Source organism: Rhipicephalus microplus, chromosome 2, assembly GCF_043290135.1.
Source record: "Rhipicephalus microplus isolate Deutch F79 chromosome 2, USDA_Rmic, whole genome shotgun sequence".
Classification (NCBI taxonomy): domain Eukaryota; kingdom Metazoa; phylum Arthropoda; class Arachnida; order Ixodida; family Ixodidae; genus Rhipicephalus; species Rhipicephalus microplus.
The window spans coordinates 67,378,500-67,400,228 of record NC_134701.1 but is presented as its reverse complement, the minus strand read 5'-3'; the positions used below and the strand labels follow the sequence as shown (position 1 = coordinate 67,400,228).

The 21,729-nt window shown below is 42.2% G+C and overlaps 1 protein-coding gene across 10 annotated transcripts in view; it reads right to left on the bottom strand.

Annotated features, from left to right (window-relative positions):
• The window catches only part of LOC119185078 (uncharacterized), a 91,068-nt gene extending 77,134 nt beyond the window's left edge, over positions 1–13,934 (bottom strand). For 2 of the 10 annotated variants that reach the window (XR_012893692.1, XM_075886536.1), the window contains exon 1: positions 12,093–12,586. Coding sequence is in view for 2 of the 10 variants with exons in the window: in XM_075886531.1 (XP_075742646.1) it covers positions 13,695–13,913 (219 nt within the window). In the remaining 8 variants the exon portion in view is untranslated. Of the gene's footprint in view, positions 1–8,994; positions 9,112–11,125; positions 11,173–12,092; positions 12,589–13,694 lie in introns of those variants that run through there. The other 8 variants (XR_012893691.1, XR_012893695.1, XR_012893693.1 and 5 more) reach the window with 8 other exon arrangements.
• Between the last annotated feature and the right edge of the window lie 7,795 nt (positions 13,935–21,729).

The following is a 21,729-nucleotide window of genomic DNA, read 5'->3' as shown; positions in this document are numbered from 1 at the left end:
GCGATGCTCGTGCTCGACGCGTTCAGGTGCCATCTCGACCAGCGGATCACGAACAAGCTCGCTGCGTGCAATACGGACCTTGTAGTCATTCCTGGCGGCATGACGTCACAACTTCAACCGCTGGATGTCTGCCTGAACAAGCCGTTAAAGGACAAGATGCGGGCGCTTTACACCGACTGGCTGATCAATGAACGACATGATTTCACGCCAGGCAACAGGATGAAGCGCGCCTCTCTGCAAGACTTCGCTGTGTGGGTGAAGAATGCGTGGTGTGCAATACCATCAGCCATGGTGATCAAGGCATTCAAAAATGTGGCATCTCAAATGCCATGTACGGTACCGTGGATGAGATGCTTTGGGCTGTTGACAGTGATAAGGAGTTGTCCAACAGCGACGAGGACTGACCTAATACGCGACTCGTAATGCCGTCGTAGTGTTCACAGTTTTAGCTACAGGGCTGGCTGTTTGACATTGTGTTTTATCTTTTGAAACTTCAGTGCATCAAAACCCTAATACTTGTTCTCAATGTGCAAAAGTTGACTCCTACAGACTTTTTTTTCTCTCCCATCGCGGAAAATAGGTGCGCGTTACAATCGAGGGCGCGGTAGAATCGAGTAAATACGGTAGCTGTTTCATCAGGGGGACGTGGCAATGGGAATTGTATATTTGGTCAAAATGTTCAGTTTTTCAATAAATTTTTTTCTGAAATCCTCAGACCATGTTTTACATCATAGTGGGATTTTCGATCAAAATAAGTAGAAGTTGAGAAACAAGCATTGGACTGCCGTCAGAAGCTTTGTGAAAACTGCACATAAAAAAATATAAATTTCCAGCTTTACTTTGACAAAGTGCCACCATATTGGCATCATCATAAGTAGGACAGACTGAGCTCAAGATAGCCACAAAGACGCATTTTTCCAATGAAAAGTAAAGCCAGCTTCCTTCCGAGTTTCATTTTATCAGCATCTAGCTGCAATTTTCTCGAACTCCATTTTCTCAGGTTTCATTTTTTGAGCAGTTGCTGTCACTCATACCTGTGTCATCTCACAACAAATTAAGCTATAGCCATTCCGTTTTCAGCACTTACATTGTGAGACATTTGTAAGTGTAGTAAAGCTGTCCATATTTGTGTGCACATCATACAGACTTTTGTAATATGCTTTTATCGAAAGTCGTTGGTAAGACTGTGACGTCCCCACAAATACGGACTAAACCCCGGTCTCTTTCAAGATGTTTTCGCTCGTTTCATAAACCCACGCAAAAAAAAAAGGAAAAAAAAACCTTCGGTGTAACGAATGGGCATTCCGGAGTGGAGTACCTGGAAGGATTATTTCTACTGTTCTCGCCCCCACCCCCCCCACGCAAACACGAAGACCGGGCGGCGTCTTGTCGTCTACAGACAGTGTGAGTGTACGGTGGAGATAATCCGCGCGCACCCTTCAAATTTTTGGCATGGGGGAGCAGCAGAGCACCTTTTGTTGGTTCAGGGAATGCGACCCTGTCGCAGCGCCTGTGCCGGGTCCGGTTTGACTTTCCGTCAGCCTCCCTGGCTCCAGGGCTCATTACTGCGTTCTGCGCGGATGACCACCCGCGGCGTTGAATGACGAAGAAGCGGCGGCTACAGAGAATTTCGCGGGACACACCGAGCTGCATGGAGACGTCGAGACTCGTTCTGGACATCGGCTCATCAAGTACCAGAAACCGGGGAAATTAGTTCGACCGAAAACTTTTCAGCACAACGCTGCAAACTCCGAACGTTGGCCATTACAGGCGACGCACTTTGTCGGAAGCATTGGGACCATTGTTCGCCCGTAATTAAAGTGCCTTGGGACAGCTCGCCCATCTCTCTCTCTGAGGCTTGAGTTTGTACATTGTTACTTACTCGGCCTTGTTTGGGACAGGGTTTTCTACTGGTGTGGGCCGCGGGGGCGGCCGTCGAAGATGATATACTCCGACTGACAAGAAAATATGCCGGGTCGATAGTGGCGATTGGTTTGGTGCCCCGGTAGGGCGGAGTTGGGTCCTACAAAAAGGGACTACGAGACGATACGAAGGAGTCAGAGATACGATGCGATGAGCTCGAGATTGTAGAGAGACGGAATGGAAAAGGAAGATAACGATGTGAAGAGATAGCAATGAGAGTCGATGAGATGATGACTGAGGCAGAGATGGTATGACGAGGAATGAAAGTTAGAGATGGGAAACGAGGAAGCGAGTGATTGCGGGACGTTATGAAAGAAGATTAAGATGGAAATCGCTGAGAGAGACGACGAAGACGATGAAGACTGACAACAGGGACGATTCGTGAGACGAACTTTATGCACCTTATTTAGACAAGCTTTGCAGGAAGGGAAGCGGCGAGTTGAGACATTGCGTGGCTTTATTCATTGATAACCTCATCATTTGTGTAGTCGTGTGTCTCCTTTATATATGCATATCCTTGTATTATTGCAGTTACTTTATGTGCCTGCCCTGTGTCGAATGTCGCAAATCATGTGTTATAATTTTGTGTAGTGGTTGATGTACGCGATATACGATGTTTTAAGTTAGTAATAAATTAAATGAATCAGTAAACAGGAACAGGTGGTAGCGTCTCTTACTTCCCGGCCCCAGCCCGAATCCCTGTATGTGGCAAGTGATTGAGACACGTAGCCAAGAGGGAACCGGATAAAAAAAGGGTTGAGTGTTCTTCCCTCTTTGGCAATCAGTGGCGTAGCGGGGGACGTCTCAAGACAATGAGTCCAGGTCATTTCAGAAAAAATATTTGTGTGCTTACTTAAATACTAAAAATAAACCAACAGCATAATGGCACAAAATGGACCCTTGTAAATATCCTTATGCAGAAATTTTGATGAACTTGTATATAATCAGCTAATTACTTTTGGTGTGACAATAAGAGTCTTTCAAGTGTTGTAACTCAAATCTTATATTAGATTGCTTAACTGATTTCAGTTATATCAGCACAACAAATGACATCTGCATGCCAAATTTACTCCCTTTAGCTTCATAAATAACAAAGATAACCTTAATTGCCACGTCCCCTCTTAAAAACTGACTAAGCACATTCTGCTACATACCTCATTCACTAAAATCGTCGTATAAGGAGCATTTGACTTGTGCACCTTGACAATGAAGCACACAAAAAAGTACTGTTCTTCCTAGTTGAAATAAAGTGCGGAAGTTTCACAAGCTCAAATTTTTACACAGGGCCACTGCATTACATTACTCTTTTTTTGCTGGCTCTTGCTTCAACGAAGTTCTTGTAGACTTCCTGCTCTGCCTTGAAATTGTACGAAACTGCATATTTTGCCACAAAGCCAAGGCTTTTATCCGCTTGATGCACCAGAAATTATTGCACATACAACACAACAGCTGCCATAAAATTCTGTGATGTAAAATAGCCAGTTTTTCTCCAGTTATCAAACTTTTATGTCCTCTTGTATAAAGCAGACCCAAACATCTACATTGAGTTATTCAACAACCTACTAGTTGATGATAAGTAATTTGTAATCTATCATAGATGATTTATAGATGAATTTCGGACCTTTGTTGAGTACATGGCATAGGTTTTCTTAAATGCGAACATGTTTCAGCATGTTGATTAATCCCCAAGAGCGTCCTGGTAATGCCCGAAAAGGCCTCGTGGTGCTAGAAAATGATCCCATTCCAGAAATCAGAAACTGTGTACTCACCAAAGGTACAAAATTTAGCCCAAAACTCTTTGCCAGCTCGCGAATTACTGGCATTGTATTGATGAGTTGCCAGAAAAAGTGATGTGGAAGTAAGGTATCGTTGCTTATATGAAGGTGTGGAAAGATTAGCAAGAACCAAGAAAAACCTTCAATTTTATGTCACAAAGACCCTATCGTAACTGTTGTGTCATTGTACAAGAGAAAAAATTTGTTAGAGCTTCAAAGCAGCGGCTTTGTGGCAAAGATGCCGATTCATATTATTTCATGGCACGACGGGCAGTCAACAAGAACCTCAAGATAAAAGCCAATGAAACAAGAGCGAAAAGCAAGGTGGTGGCTCTGTGTAAGAAAATGGAACCTGCAGAACTTGCACGATCTAATGCACCTACCAAGAACAAGGCCCTCTCTCTGTTCTTTACGGCCAAGACACATAAGCAGGTCGTTCCTTTCAGGACGATTGTGAGTAAAAAAGGTATGTGATAGATTGTGATTAGTCAGTTTCTAATGAAGCGACTCAGCTGTTGTCGTGAAAAACCTATTTCAGGCTGATAATTTCTCGTATATCACCGACTTTCTTCAAGCGAATTTCTCGACAGGGTACTTATATTCAGTTGATTTTGAGCACCTATTTTATTCTGCTACGCACAATGAACTGTTTTCCTGTGCAAGAAGTTGCCTAGATTAGAGTGGTGATGTTGCCTTCCGGAATGATGCAGACATGATTGTATCTTCTTGAGCTTTTAGAGAAGTCCATTAGTTCTAATGTAGATTCTCATGTTCAAAGACAAAGCATCTGCATAGGCTATTTGTGTCACTCATATGCTGAGCAGTTTGTTCTTACTTCTACTGACTGTGCCTTGCAACACCATTTTAATGATGAAAAATTTGAAAGTTTTGAGCTATGTTTACAATTTCTTTATTGTAGAGAAACCAACCTCTGCTACTTATCACACTGTTAAAATGCTTTAGTGGCCTTTTACTGTCTCTGGAAGGGATTGGTGTTTACGCAAGAGTTGCCGGATTGTGGCTTGTTGAAATTTATAAGCTTACGCATTATCTTACAGAGCCAGCACATCTGTTTGCATTGCCTAGGTCTACAAAAAGATTGCTGTCATACAAGTCATCGTATTTAACAACTGTAAATAGGAGTGCAAATCAACATCACCTCCAGTCTACACTTGAAAAGTGATGCTGAAACAACATACAGAAAGCTTTTCAAAACCAATTGAATTGGTTGTACTCAAATGAATTCCCTCACATGCTCCTTATTGTTGTCGCCAAATCGTTCTTCCAGAAGTTCAAAAGTGACCACCATGGTACTTCGATAGAACTAGAGAAAGATGAGGGCTCAGCTCATGCCTTAGATACACCGGGCTGCACATAATCTAAAAAAAAAAAAAAAAGGCTGCAAGCAGACATAGCATAACAATTGTGTTTTCTGAGCCAGGGAAGCTATTTTAGCTACGCCCACCTATACTATCAAACGGACGCAACAAAATTAGTTGTGACAAAAAGCACACAAAACGGTGTGCAAAATGTGGCACTGGTGCTAAGAAACTTGTGCTATCCTGCGGAAAGATCTGTGCCAGTCAGACGAGAAGATGCATGAATGAGAGCGCACAGGAACAAAGGCTTTTAATAAAGAATATACAACACGTCCACATTTGCGACCCACTGTAATTCACAGTGTGAGCTAAGACTGAATAAGGTTCACATTTTCAGTAAAACCACGGACATCATATTTCATTAAATCTTTTAGGCATTTCACATAAAAGCATGGGGATTCTTATGTATCAGCGATAGTTAATTGTTTCTCTCCAAGGTGGAAAGCAAGTTTTTAGATCCCAGGTTGTCATAAGTGTGCTATGCGCTCAATGTATGCCCAGCTTGCTGTGCGTGTCTGTGCATATAGTGCATACTTCGTTACAGCATATGATGAATACACAGTAAAAAACTCGTGCCCCCTTCGAGCCCTTCCCTCAATATTTCTTCATGCAAAAAAAGGCCTACTTTTATGGCTTTCACCTGAACATAGACCACTCAGCCAAGCAAAGTGTGCTGCTGACTGGATTAATCAATTTTCTTGTGCCTTTACACTTCTGACTATATAAGGATAGATTAGATAGTAAACCTCCAGTTTATTACTCTTGATGTTCCTTATAAACATAGAGGCACACTTACCCTATGAAGCAGCAATAGCTCAGGGCATCTTTATACCACACCTGTACACAATCACTGAATTGATGGGTGTGTTCTACAAAATGTAGTAATATCAAAGTCCTTGAATACTTTTACTGGTCATGAAGCTTCGGCCAAATTTTGATATAGAGACAGGACCAGCTGCTAGGGGCACCTTCGCCTACGGCGGGCCATCGGAGCAGCCGCGGCGCTACAATTGTACAGCACGCGCCGGAGCTGTGAAACATTATTAAATGTTGCCGTGAAGGTTGCATACGTCTTCAGAGTGATGTTAGCTTTAAGGAAATTTGGGACATATCTAATACAGTGAAATTTAGCATCGAATGAGACCTTGAAGCTAGAAATTCGATGACATGCTGATTCCACTGTAAGATATGCTACCATTATAAAAGCATGATTATTTTTTTCCTGAAGCATCTAGTGAACAATTGCATACAATCCAGAGTTCTTCAATGACTGCGGTGGTTTTTTAACGCGTGCTTGCAACTTTTTACAGAGCATAATTAACCTTCGAGACTATATATAGATTCGGTGTTTCTATATACAAAGATATATACATTAAAATTGCCTCGCGCTTATTACACCAACTGTAACTTAAAATAAATCAAGTGCTTTTAATTTAGCAAGAAGAGAATAAGGCAATACTTCATTTTCGTGTTTTTTTTTGCATTATTTTTATGGTTGGCCATGTTATGTAGTTTGTCGGTCCTTTACTCTGCTGTATAGATTACTCATGCTGTGTTTTATCTGTCATTTTTTATTCTTTATACTGTAAAGGGGACACTAATATTGTAAGCAACTCAACATTCTGGCGCACTTTCAATCCTGTAAATATTATTATACATCAGCAAATGAAACAAACAGCCAAGAATAATTAAAACTCTACGTACCTACTCTGCATCTGCTACTAGAAAAAAATTAATGAAACCAATATGGAAACCAACTTGGCACTAACAGGGCGGGTGGAGTGGGGGCTGTAATCAAAAGCCTTTAAGTTTTGCAAAGCACTCATTTAGAAAGAGAAGTTTAAATCAACAGGCAACTGCTACTCTCTCAACAAACAAGAAAAGCGTGATGTTCAAGACAGTTCAATTAAGCTGTGAATTGCCAGAATACGTCCCTGAAGAATAACTCGGTCAAATATGTTAGCATCGAGATCAACATTGTACACCAAACCAAGAGCCTTTTTTTTTTTTTTTTTTTCGGTTCGACTTGGGGTGGAGTTGGTTTCTCCTGCACATCCTTCCCTCTCGAAATTTCACTTGGCTCAGCTTTGATCATTTTTCTTTTCTTATGGGCACTGCCTACCTTATGTTTATGGTACAGGCCAAGGACTTGTTTTTTTTCTCATCTCACAATAAAAAATGTAAACTCGAAAGCCTCACATCACTCCTCAAACGCGAAAATTGACCGACTGCGTCCCATGCAGGAGGCGTCAACATGTGACACAAAAAGTTATCTTCTCGTGCTCATGATGCATTGATATCAAAAAATGACTTTGCACGCATTTATAGTTTGTGCAAGTTTTCCACAGCATTGTGATGCACCTGCTCTTGCGCCGTAACCTTAGCAAACATAATTTGGTAGCGCTGAAGTCTCTGTTGCATGCAACGAATGTGTGCTTAGATTTTTCCAAGTTGTGAGGAGCTGCTTGTAGCTCTGTCTCCTTGACATATTACCTCTACACTTTTGGTAACTTCATTGTATGTATAAACGAAAACAGTGAACTCATTGGGCTTCTGTATTACCTACTTGCATGGAATGAGGAAGAGGCGGTCTGTGTGCTCACCTTCATTAAATCCATCATTATTCATTGCAGCTACGTCGAGAGGGCTCATGCACAGTCTGATGAAGCATCAACATTCTTTATTGTGAGGTATGAAAAAACATGCTCTAAGTCCACACCATAAACTTTTAGCAGGCAAAGCCAATTAGAAAAGAAAAATGAACAGGGCAGACACAAGTGAAATTTTGAAAGGGAAAAAAGTGAACGAGAAGGGTACTCCACCCCAGTCAAACCGGAGTAAAAAAAAAAGCTATTGTCTTGGTTTACAGTGTTGTTCTTGCTGCTAAGATGTTTGGCCAAGTTAATTTTCAGTGAGGAATTATTGCAATGCACAGCTTAATGGGGCTGTCTTACAGTTCTGCTTTTCTTGTTTGTTGTGAGAGTAGGAGTTGCCTGTTGATTTAAACTTCTTTTTCTAAATAAGTGCTCTGTAAATCTAAGACTTTTTATTACTGACCCCCCTTCTCCACCCTGTTATTGTCAAATTGGTTAGTGTCATATTAGTTTCATTACTTTTTCCTAGCATCTGTTGCAGAGTAAGTACGTAGACTAGGAATTATTCTTGAATTTTTATTTCATATTTATATATAATAATATTTAGCGAATTTAAACTGCAACAAAATGTCGAGTTGCTTACAATATTAGTGGTTGAATTGTAAGTATTCATTATGCTTTTTGTTAAACTTCAGAGATTTATTGCACGATACCAAGTCTCAGGAAGAATACTCTGAATTGTGAGAGATTGTCCTCGATAGTTGTTGGACTTTTACTTGTCGAGAGTGCAATTATTATAGTTTTCACTACTCTTTCTTCAACTTTTTTGTTTCATTTTTTGTTCTCCTTCTTTTTCAAGCTTTTTTACCTTTTTCCTCTCTGGATTTTTTTTTTGTTTTCTTTTTCTCCCCTCTTTTCTGTTCTCGCTCTGTTATCTTTTTTCCTTACATAAAGCAAAATTATCATGTTTTTTTCTTCTGCAACTTTTTTTATTTGCTCCTTTTTTCTTTCCCCCTTCTTTCTAGTTTTCGCTCCTTTTTTTTTCTTTTCTCGTCCTGTTCTCTTTTCTCTCATTCATTGTTTTCTATATAACTTTTTGTTTACATTCATTTTACCAGCTTCAGTTTGACAGTACCTGAGCATTCTTTTCCTGTAGAATGTGATACAAGTCAGAAGGAGCATTTGCTTTCGGTCTTTATTGTTGATAAATGAAGTATAAATCTAATCTCTCCTCTCCCTTTTTTTCATGAATAGTGATTTCATCATGAGAAGAGTGTGTTTGCCATCAATTTTTTGTGATTTCCTTAGAAAACTTTATTGTACCGTAAACGATCTCCAGCTCGCCGACGCTTCCTATTGACGCTTGGTAGGAGAGTGAGCTCTGCATCTTTTTGCACAACAAACACGCCGTGAGGTCGTGGAAATCTCTCGGCACAGCATCTGCAGAAGTTTAAGAATGTCAGGTGGTGACTTGACAACACCTCCGATTTACGACTGGTCCACGCGAACAATGTCACTCTCATCGAAGTGCTTTTCGCACACGTGCACATTTGGTGAAACAAATGTGAAATGACCAGTTTCTTATTGCGGCGTTTCCCACTTCCACTTTTCCCGCTGATCACTGTAGGCAGCGAGAACTCTGAGACTTTTTCGTCTTTTTTTTTTTTTTGTATCCGGATGGACAACCATGTAATCAGCAGATATACGGTATTCTACCCTATCTTCAGGCTCAGTAAACTATGCACAATAGTAATCATAAGGTCAAAAACTGTGTGATGGCACAGTACGATAATATGCATTGACCCCATAGCGGCACCAGCAGCCAGGTTCCCTCTGGTCTGCCCGACACCTTGCGGCCTCCACTGCCAGCGTACAAAGTTCTCCCTTAGAGTTATGGCGAAGCTTTACAACCAGTTAAAGTATTGAAAGACTCTGGTAGTATCTCAGGTTTAGGCCCCAAAGCACAATATAATTATGAATGACATCGCGATGCAAATCTTCTCCAGCCCATTGGCAGCTGTAAAGACAGCATTTGCTCCATATGCCCTTCCCACTTTCTTCAGCCTGTGAAATTAAGCAAGAAGTTTAAAAATACATATAGCCCCCTTGCTACTGTTACTTTTTGCATCCATGTTTACATGTAACACAGTGGGCTTCTTTAGATGTTCAGTGAGAGTGACTATTGCAAAGTGAGGATAACCTACATCTACTAGATGCGTGACCACTGTGTCAAGGCTGACCTTCATTTGTGTACAGACTGTAAATTGTATGACACCAATAAATTATATGGCACCAAGCAGTGCGTCAGCCTGCTCGGTGCCATATAGCCTATAAATCATTAAAGGAACGATATTTTAAAATAGTGGCCATTGCTGCAGTTCTGGAGAGTGCATTCTGATAAAGCTGACATTATTCAATGTTTTAACACTATATTAAAATGAATGACAGCTTTAAACTAAAAATGGTCCCACAAAGAATTCTATTGCAACTGTTTTTTAGTTCTTGGATCATCATGCTGCACTGTGAATTTTTCAATTTATGTTGCATTCCAAGCTGTTAGTTTTTTCATGAACAACGGTGAGACATGTTTCTGCTTCAGAAATGAATGTAGTAAAGCAAAACAAAACAGAAATTATGAGCATTTTTAAAAGTTAAAGTAAATGATCTTAAGTAAGAACTCCCAAGAAGGCAATGTGCAATGAAAGAAATGAAGAAACTAAGGAAATTGTTGCAATTAGAACTCAAAAATTACATAAATAAAAAAGAAACAAAATGACCAACTAAATTTGTGAGCCATTGTTTTTTTAGGAACTGTATAACCACAGTTTTAGTGAGGAAGAATTAACAGATCACACACCAATGAAATGCTGTGCATTTCTGTTGTGTATATGTAGCACGTTTTTCTCAATATGGATTGGTTTAAAGCCACTCGAAAAAATACAGACATGCTACTCTTCATTTCTGGGACGTAAAACCCAACAAATCTGCATCACTTGGTATGTGTCAATCATTACATTAAAAAAGTGTAGCCTGGCTGGTAGATTCGAGCAACACATCTCCATCCTCATAGTCTGCACTAGACAAGTTCATACTATGGTATACGTTTACTATGATGCAACAGACTGGTACCATGCAAATGGCAATAGGAGGAATGTATTAGTTCTGTGTTACACTTGGCCCTCATGACAAAAATCATATGGCTTTGAAGATGCGTGCACAAAAGATCAACAGGCAGTGTATGCCTAAGGAAGCACTACTCTGCAGGTCTATCTGCAGGAAATAAATTTTTGCCAATGGTACCTGTGCTGGCATTAGGCTTCGCCAAGTACTACAAGTATTTAACAACTATAGGACAATGTTCACAGCCATACATAACATTGAATCAAATCAACAATAAAAACAAGGATTGGCTGCAAGCCTGAGTGGTTCACGATGAAAAGTGCTATGAAGATACCTGGAGTGTGTAATCGCACTTCTGTATAGCCCGAAACTGCTCTAGCATTCTAAAAATATAGCCCAAAACTGCTCTACCATCCTAAAAAAAAAGAGCAGCAGGAAAGCACCATCTTACTTTCAATACGTAAAACCACTTCAAAATGGTGCTTCAGGAAAGTTCAAACATGTTGAAATGAGAACAGAATAAAAGAATTCAATATTTCACACAACATCACAAGCCATGGCATCATTGGCTTAGCAAGAAGCTGGATTTCAAACTCTCTCAAAAATTAAGTGCTCTAGGTGTATATAAACACACACACAAATACTGCACAAACATGTATAGTAAGGCACAACCTATCGAAAAAAATTGACTATGCCCCCGCATAATATGTAATATGTATATGTTATCTGTGCTACCTTCATTATGATGCTCTAGCAATAACGCAAATCACTCCTGTACCAGGGTCCTTACACGAAAGGCTAAAGTGACTGCCGAATCGCCTTAATGAAGTGCCATTACTAAACATGCAAATTGGTGTAATGCATGTTACACAAGGACACATGACATGAGCAAAACACTCTTCTGATGTTTCGGTGTCTGATATAGGTTGCTTTATATATATATATATATATATATATATATATATATATATATATATATATTAGAGGTTGCAACGCCAAAAGGAACACCTTGCCGAGTGATCTCCTAAAGCTTTCCCAGGTCACGCTACTCAATAACGCACAAAATGCACACCTAAGCAAAAAAAAAAAAAACAGCGTAGAACAGTGCGTGTGCGGGAGCTAACTGAGAGAACTTTATAAGACTACCGATCGCAGTCTTGAAAAACGTCGCGCACGAGCACAGTGTGCAGAACTACAACAGCATGCAGTACCAACACGTTATGCGAGCTCCTTAGGCGACAACTACTATTAAAATAAGAACAACTCACAACGTATGAAGCGTGACCATCAAAATTACTTACCACTGGCAAGAAAGCACGCTGTGGGCTGACCGCCGGTGTTCAAGAGAGACGCCGGGTGAAGAACGGCCATCGATCCTCGTTCACCGCATCGCGTGTCAACGCATTTTGCAGGGCCACAGAGAGCGCCGTCGAGAAAGGATTGCGGCGCTGCTACTCACTCATGTGTAGGGAGCCTCGATGGCAGCGTTGCTTTGAAGAACGCTGTCATTATTGTGCGGTAATATTTCAAGCTAAAACATTTCACGTCCGTCGATGACACTGAACAAAGAAGTCCCAGAGGACGGTGTCGCACGGCCAGTATTTGGCAAATATTTGACTGGCACCGCTAATAATACTCAGCAAAGAACTTGTGCTTATGCAGTAACTGCAACACACAGCACGCAACGCAATTCAGGGCAGTAAAAGTTGACGACACGAAGAAAACTGCACCACGAAGTTATCACATGTTTTTTAACGCCGCCAAGTCCAAGGGGAAAAAAACAGAAACAAGGCGATCGAGACGCGGCCACCTACTCAGTTTCAGTTTCGGTATCGTTGTCGTTTGAAAAATGGTATTTGTGTTGCTAGAAATAGGTTAAACACGCGTGATAATCCCGTCATACGCAAATGCACTATCTTATATGCTTGTTAATATATCTGTCTATAAAACTGACCACACATCATTGGTAATTCAGCAAACTATCAAGTTGTTCAGGTGACGTTCGCCTTTGACTTGTGATCACAGGCATGCCTATAGGGGTCTTCTTGAATAAATAAGGGGTGGGGGTAAGGGACGATGAAGGAAGATTCATCGCAGTGTCCCCCTTACTAGTAAGTCAATAAAAAGGGTAGACTTTGCGCCACCTTAGCCTTCCCCCTCCCGCGCACGGCGATGATTGCGATAATAGCGCACATCATGCACTCATGAACGTTTTTTTTTTTTTTTTTCATCCCTTCAGCCTACACTTCACTTCACTACACTTCTTTATACATCTCCCTCGTTTGCAGCGAAAACCACTGCTTCTAATGTTTAGCTGCAAAGCGAATGTTTCTATACAATATTAAGCGAGTATGTCGTGAACCATGTGGGTTATTACTTCACGCTTGGTACTACTCGTCGCGTTGTGCTCTGTCGCATGACTTTTACATTGCATTTCAATCACGGGCAAATGCATGATCCAAATTTAAATGACCATGATTGCTTTTTCGAACGTTGTATACGGTGTTCAAATGACACAAAAACGCGTTCATCTCGGTGTAGACGTCGTCCGCGTAGTAAATGTACTGCTCAAAGACGCATTAATTTTTCAGGCGCGTTCCTCATTTAATGCGAGATCACCGTTCGTGAAACGTTACAAGAAAGTCGTGACATAGCTACCGGCTCCAGTAACTTAGCAGACGTGTGTCCGCAGTGAAGTACGGGCAAATAGCATAAGTCTGCCGCTTCGTAGAACGTACTGCAAGCGGTATATATTTTTGAAGGACCGAAACACTGCACCTAATATACAGCCCCCTTTTTACCCCTATCCGCACTTAAATATGAAATATATAACGCAGCTTTCATTCTCCCAGCACTCGAACGCTCATCGCGTCTCAGTCGGGTAAATTAAAGTACTTGCCTACCTTCTTTACGGATGCGCACAGCCCATAGGACGCAGCCTGCACAGATATAAACAGCCGCTGGGAGGAGTGTCGGACAAAGGCGACTTGCGAGGTGCGGTCTGTACCAGAGAACGCTCCTGGTGATCCACGCGCTGCGTGTCGTGGGCAAAACATAAGTGATACTCGGCGACAGATTTTCTTGACAGCACTGTGGAAGCTATAGAGCCGAACCGCCTGCATGCGCGCGCGCCAGGAAATAGTATCCATTTTATTTTTTGATTCTAATAGCTACTTGGCCCGAATAAATAAAACTTTCTTCATTATAAGGATAGAACAAGTATGGACGCTGTTCATGGAAAAAAAAGTTATCGTGCGCCCTAGTTTTTTTTCTTTTTTTATTTCTTGGACGGCACCACGTTTTCCGCACGCCGGCTGCGTCTGCTGCTTGCTCTTGCAGCGGCGAGCACAGCATCGGCCGTGGAAAAGCTGCTCATCGTTGGGACGCGCCGTCTTTTATACATCACGCATCGAACTTTCCAGCCTTATCACTGGTGGCCACGCAAGCTCTGAAATAAGCTTCACTGTTGGCGTCTTGCGCGCAATCTTAACAACGATCTACAACAATTGTGAGGCTTCCCGAACACTGAGGCGCAGTCTGCGCCGATCATTGCTGACAGCCTTTGAGGGCGTAAACCGAATACAGCAAAACTGAAACAAGACAGACTCGTGGCCGGATCGTGCCGCAACAGGCCTTCCATTTCGCCTGTACCAGGGCTCAATACCGTAAACGTTAACATTCGATCACGTGTGGCGCGTACCCGTATATACTGGGCTGAACACGGAACCTAAACTTCACTGTTATAAAGGCTGAATAATGCTGGGAAAACGTTCTGAACAACGGAAAATTTTATATGTACCAGTATACAAACAGCACAGTAACTAGCTGCATGTATGCACTCCCATGAAAGTTTAACTCTGACGTTCCCATTTTGCATGCATACATTTTGCTAAACACACAAGCGCAGCGAGCAAGCGAAAACCGAAACTGGAACCGAAATCGGCTGCAAGCTGCCGAACCACTTGCGTAGTAACACAATTGTGCGGAGGCCCCGCCTCCGTAGCCTTCGCTCCAATGTTGTTGTTGTTGTTGTTCTCCTATTGTTAGTGGCGCATACCCACTGTGGGGGATTGGCCAAGAATCGAGTGGTTTCAACATTTACTGTTCAGATTTGGAATGATGGAGGTTTTACAGAAAGATTACCGATAGCCTAGGAAAGTGTGGTGCTAAATGTAATGCATACAAATATTTACATAAACGAATTTATTCTTAGAATAGAGCAATAATCTGATTTTATACGTATATAATTATGTGGACCTGTTAGGATAATGAAACTGGTTAATTAGTCAACCTATTAGTTTCATCAATATAGTCCCGGACGGCCGCGCATACTGTCGCATTAGAGAAACCAGAAATGGAAGCTCCAAAAGACAAAATCACAGGCAGATTAAAGTCGATACCAATACCACGTAAAGGTATTTCTAATAGGGTTTTTCGTAATGTGTTAAACCGCCTGCAGGCAATAAAAATGGGAATAGTAAAAGTTTGGCTGCATTGCGCGGCTTCCATGGTTGTCTCTCATGTGGGCCTCATCCGTAAGGCATCCGTGGGAAGCACGGTGGTCTGGTATGGTCACTAAAGGAACACGACGTTGACGTTAAGTCTTGAGAACAATTATACCCTACAGTATTTCAAAACATCCTACTATTTTATAAAACCTCTGAACTTTTGGCCATTCCCCCACTGTGGGTATGCATCATAGTTATTAGGTGAACAAGAACAATTATTCATGGCTGAATCCCAATGTGAGTAGGAACCATATGTGAGGCCACAGTGTCAGCAACGACTCTCGTGCGTGTTCACCTGTGTGAGGTAGAGTTGCCTCTATGTCATGTGAGTTATTATTCACGTTGCAACTTAAATCCCTTTTTTAAATACGGGGGTGGGGGTAAACACTTATTTAAAAATAAATGAGGTTGCCACACACTGGGGTTGCCAGGGAAACCAGCCTTAAGTGGGTCAGCTTCCATACAGGCCAGGAAAGAGCATGCATCGGCTCATCCTCCATTCTAGAAACCCTGACAGAAATCCGAAGACGCATGTAGCAATTGACTAAGCATATGCAGAAAAGAACTTTGAGGCATCGCCACATGTATCTCCTAATCGTGATCACCCCACACGTAGCACCTGATGACGGTTCAGCAAGATTTCCTTGGAAGTATTTTTTGGAACATCCTTGGAAGTATTCCAACATTAAGGTTTCTTTCAATAAATAAGTTGATAGTTTGCGCTTGTAATGTCCGCTTGTTTCGTGTCTTCTTCCTTACTTCATATTTCGAAGTAACTGAAGCCCAGTTTCTTAACCAAAAAGGCATTTAATGTTAAGCAGAACAGGTCAGGCTGGAAAGCGCGTTACCAGCTTGCCACTTCTCACTGGGTAAGGAGAAAAGAGAAAGAAAAAAGGGGAGGCATACAGTGGTATGCATATGCGTATGGGGTGCGTACAAAGACCGATTGATGATGGGAGGCACGAAATAAGTTTTCGACTTGTACAAATTTTAGGGGCCGAAGCTCCCTAGGGTCGAGCCATGCCAACCATCATCCCCCAATTACGATGGCAGTGATGCAGATAAAGAAAAAGCGTGTTCCAGACCATACATTCCTTTTGGTCGAGTTCTTAGGTGTTATATTAGCCCCACGTAAAGTTTTTTTAACTCTAACTTCTGTGGCTATAGTTGCAGATTCATTGTCTTATGTTCGGTACTAACTGCTTCAACATAATCAGATATTCTAAGATTATTGCGATTACTTGCTCCTAGTCATCTGCAGTACTTGCGTATAATTTGAGTGCCGGGACACAAAGGAATTACTGAATTAAGGTGCGTACTCACTTGTGAAAGGTTCCCTGGCAGGCCCAGTTCTCTCTCTCCTTCCTGTTACGGTGTTTGTTGCGGCGGCAATGTTCAGAAAGTATGCATTATCTGCTCTTATTCCAAGTCTCGATTCATCACCGGGCCTTCAGCACCTACAGTTCCCTTGGAGCAGGAAATGATGTGTAGTAAGACGGGTTGAAGTTGTAATAACCAAATTGCGTTGTAGATTTACAAATCTAAATTTTCACATGCACATAGCGGGTTTGACAATCTCCACTTTTCGCTCCTATTGCAACAAACTCAAAAACTATTGAACACTTCTTGCTGAGGTGCCGACGTTTTTAATTACACAGAAATTGAGGTATTGAAATAAGATTGCGGCAATATGGTCGACCGGTTACCTCGGCCGTTCTCATATCAATTGGGGTCTCTGCGCTAGGACACTCAGACAGGAGCATTTCCAAAGCCTCGGAAAAGTATATATGAGACTCGAATAGATTTGCTATGTGTATCAAGTGGTAGTAATTCTTTATTAAGTCTTGCTAGCTAAAAGATCTTTGGTCATCAGGAGATTACAATACAATCATTCAAAATTAACGTTACATTAAAAACTTCATCTCTAAATTATTTCAACTCTTACTAAATATTAATCATAAAACCAGCATGTATGTATCTTCTGCCATCACCTCGCTGCACATGCAAGATAACGACTATACCTACGTCATTGACGATGACGATAAAGCACACGCTATGCATGCCTCTACGACATTTGAAGTCTTGGCTATAAAGATAACTCTGCTCTCTCGTCAGGCATTTACAATAGCCAATGTTTATTTTCCATCAAGCGTACATGATATCAGACCATTGGACACCCTAATTGGCACGCGTGGAAAAAATATTTCATTGGCCGGAGACTTTAACGCCCATTACGTGACAAGGGTTGTACAAACTGATGCGGGCGGTAACCGTTTGTGCGACTGGTCCCAAGATAACAACCTCAACTGTTTAAATTCAGGAAGCCCGACGGCAACACATCTTCTTCATTAAAAGTTACTTTTGCAAGCGTCTGCCTTAATGTTTCGGATTGGTTCGTAGTTAACTGCGCAACAAACAGCGATCACATACTGAATACTTATAAAATAAGAAGTCCGGTAGTATCCGTAGCTTGCAATGTACGTGCGTTTATAAATTATACTCAATTTAAGGAGTGTCTGCTTTCTTCACTAACTTCTCTATCAGATACAAGCATGAAGTCAAAAGATATGAACATTTGTACAGTTCTACAGAATTCCCGTGAAAAATCTGAATTAATGGTTACATCTGTGAAGCAGAATGGAAATTCATCGTGGTGGAATGATGATTGTTGCAGGGACTTCAGGCGTTGAAAGGCAGCCTGGAAAAAATTGTTATTGAATCAATGCCCTCCAAACTGGAAAGATTACCAGTTATATGCTGGAGCTCTTAAAAAAAAGTTTCACAAGCAAAAGAAAGTTACGTCATTCGGACATTCGAGTATCTATCTAAAACAAACAAAAAGCGTGCACTCTATAGATTTCTCACTAAAAAGGAAATGATATCGCGAGCCATCCATCCATCCATCCATCCATCCATCCATCCATCCATCCATCCATCCATCCATCCATCCATCCATCCGTCCATCCATCCATCCATCCATCCATCCATCCATCCATCCATCCATCCATCCATCCATCCATCCATCCATCCATCCATCCATCCATCCATCCATCCATCCATCCATCCATCCATCCATCCATCCATCCATCCATCCATCCATCCATCCGCACCGGTTGCTGGCGGCCGAAACATGGGTCGCCACGGTTTTTTTTTTTTTTTTGTCTGCTCTTGCGACGCTGGGAAAAAACCAGCAATTTTTACGCGTGCATACACTTTGAACGATTCAAATGAATACAAGCCTCTTTTTGAATAAACCTAAAAGTATAATGACGATCTTTTGCTACCGTCTGCTCGTGCCGAGCTGCGACAGCTAGAAGCGTACAGGTCGGTGCAGTTTGTACACCAGCGAAGCGAGGTTTCTTGGTGCAAATTAACCATCTGGTAGTGTGCGGCGTGCCTTTCTGCGAATCAAGGCAAGGGAACACTCCTGATGTGACTTTTCATGAATTTCCAGTGCCCGAGGTCCGTGAAAAAATTGATCAAGGTGATTTCTGTGTTGTGGTTGGTGGTGCATGACAGATTGAAATGCATATTAGCGAAAAAAAAAATTAACTGACAACCTCAAGAAAGTAAACGACGACGCGCTATACCTGCAACTGTTTATTAGCAAAAAAAAAAAGAAAAGATGACAAGAGGGCACTTATGGAAACCGTGTCACTACATGTGGCTATGCAACTAGGTTTCCAAACACACCCATTGTGTGAAGAATTAATGTTGAATAAGTGATTTTAAGTGCTGTTTCGTTTAAAAACAGTTGCAAAGTGTCTTTCATTGATTATTCATGTACTTGCAATCTACATTTGCCATTTGATACGAAGGTATTTATGCGCAAATATATCTATATTGGATTGTTTTTTATGCGCGCCGGATGCCGCGGACACTGTCAAATGTCATAGTCTTTGCTTTTTCTTGCACAGACAGTAAATAGAAGCCAGCAGAGTGTACACTCCAATGGCAACAAGTCTACCATTGTATACACATAGCTGGTATCATGAGTTAAGTAAAAATTTGGTGGCCAGTGCTTTTTGCAACCTGCCTCCGTCGTCATTCTTTCTTGTTTTGCACGCTGATACATGTGTTTGTACCTGATTTGTGATTATTTTTGAAGAACAAAGGACTGAAATGCCAACTAAAATGCAAAAGAAGATTCTCAAAGTCACATGAAATAAAATGATTGTCTGAGACAGACAGACAGACAGACAGACAGACAGACAGACAGACAGACAGACAGACAGACAGACAGACAGACAGACAGACAGACAGACAGACAGACAGACAGACAGAACTTTGATAGATCCTGAAGGGTTATTGACAGGACCCCATTACAGGGGCCTGTCGTAACCACTGGCAGCGCCCACGTAGAGGACGGAATGCCTTGACGCTTTGCCCTTTCCTGAGCCCTCTGGTTAGCCTGGGTTTGCTTTCGGAGTATTGTGTTTTTCATGGCCGCCTCCCATTCAGCTGCGCTAGAAAGGAGGTTGTCAGGAACGTGTGCTGTTAGGCTAGTTGGTGTATAACTGCGTAAAACACCGTTCGCGCAAACTTGAAACAAGACGAAAAGCGCGCACTCGTAAGAGACTTTTGTTGAACTGTAGCTCATTTTCTGAAACCCTCCCGTATGCGTACAAACACACAAAAAGCCCAGCTATCATCACAACCTATCAGATAAAAAAGCAAACTGATTATCGAATATAGACTTGGACGGGTCAGAAAAGTGACGGCTGACATAAAAAAAAGAAAAAAGATGCCAGGCCTGTGCGGAAGGCACAGCACAGCCACAGCGAAAGCTAGGAGAGCAACCTTTCAGAGCATTTTCTAAACACTAATTGGGTAACTGCTGCAAGCACATTTGCTTGGTACCCACTACGGCATTATTAATAATAATTTCTGCATAGTAGGTGAGCATTTGATATGCTATCTTTTGTAATTCTTCTGAGAAGCGTGGTGTCTGCTAAGCACCAGCAAGGAATTTTGTGCGAATTGTTGATAAAGTGGCTGACGACGATGAGGAATTATGCCTGAAGTGGGTATGCACCACAGTCATTAGGTGATCAAGAACAAGCTTTTGTATTGGATTGGAGCATTAGACCACCCACTAGTTACTCTATTCGCATTGTGTGACTCCTGTTTGCTCCTTTGCTGGTGTAAAACGCTTTATTATTAATATTAACGTGATTATTTTCCCTACATCAAGCCTGCCTAAGGCAAGTTTACCAACAAGTCTCAGGCACCAGCGTGGCTCAGTGGTAGATAATGGGCTGGCACGCAGCGGACCTGGGTTCGAGCCCCACTGTGTACTTGGTACTACGTTTTTTTTTCTTATTTCATGCGAAGTGGTTACGGACCCCGGCGGTGACGGCGGTGGCGCACAACTACGGTGCTGCGACCCGACTTGTAATCTCATAACAGCTTTCGCTGTAAGATCACAGCAAATCCACGGAGTGAATCATGCGAAGCGGGGCGAATCGTCATTCCGCCAGTCCGTGCGTGCGTCCTTGCGCCCGTCCGTCCGTTCGTGCTTCTGTCTGGGCGTCCGTGCTTTTGTCCATCCATCGGTGCTTTCGTCCGTGCGTCCATCCATCAGTCCGTGCGTCCATCTGTGTGTCCATCACTCCGTCTGTCCGTTCGTTCGTCTTCTGTCTGTCCATCCGTCCATCCATCTAGCAAACACTCCAAGTACTCATTCATGACTTCTTTGCGCAAACACGTACACGGACACAAGGAAAAGAGGCAAACAACACGGGCGCAACTGAAAGTTGGGCGAGTTGGTACTCATTCATGACTTCTTTGCGCAAACACGTACACGGACACAAGGAAAAGAGGTAAGGTTGCCTCTTTTCCTTGTGTCCGTGTACGTGTTTGCGCAAAGAAGTCATCAATGAGTACCAACTCGCCCAACTTTCAGTACTCCAAGTACCACCATCTTACATCTTTTCATCACATATTGATCATATACAAGTACCACCATCCAGCGGACATTCCAGGGACTAAACGAGAGGTGGGTACGTACATCAGGGACGCACGACTCATGGCTTAAGGACTTTCGCCCCGAATAGAGAGATAATGTGCAAAGCACCGCCTCGAAAACTCTTAGCTCCTGCTTGACCCAAAGCATGCATACGAAAATGGATTTGGGGCCATGAACTTTGGGGACCCTGCTCGAAACCTTCCTATTACGTGAGACGGAACGGAAGATAGTATACAAAAGCTTGCATTAAACACAAGCATCGTGCCGGCGTCATTACGAATGAAAACGTATAGCCTGTTTCAGAAGCTCCCTTCAGTACTGTGGAGGCTAGAGGGCGCCTCATCCAACGCGAAGGGCGTTTAGCCCCTCCACATGTACTACTGCATGCTGTGTCGTCTGCTCATCGTTTGCACGGCCTCTGCTTGCCTAATTGTCTATACACGCTCTTTGCAGATAGTATGG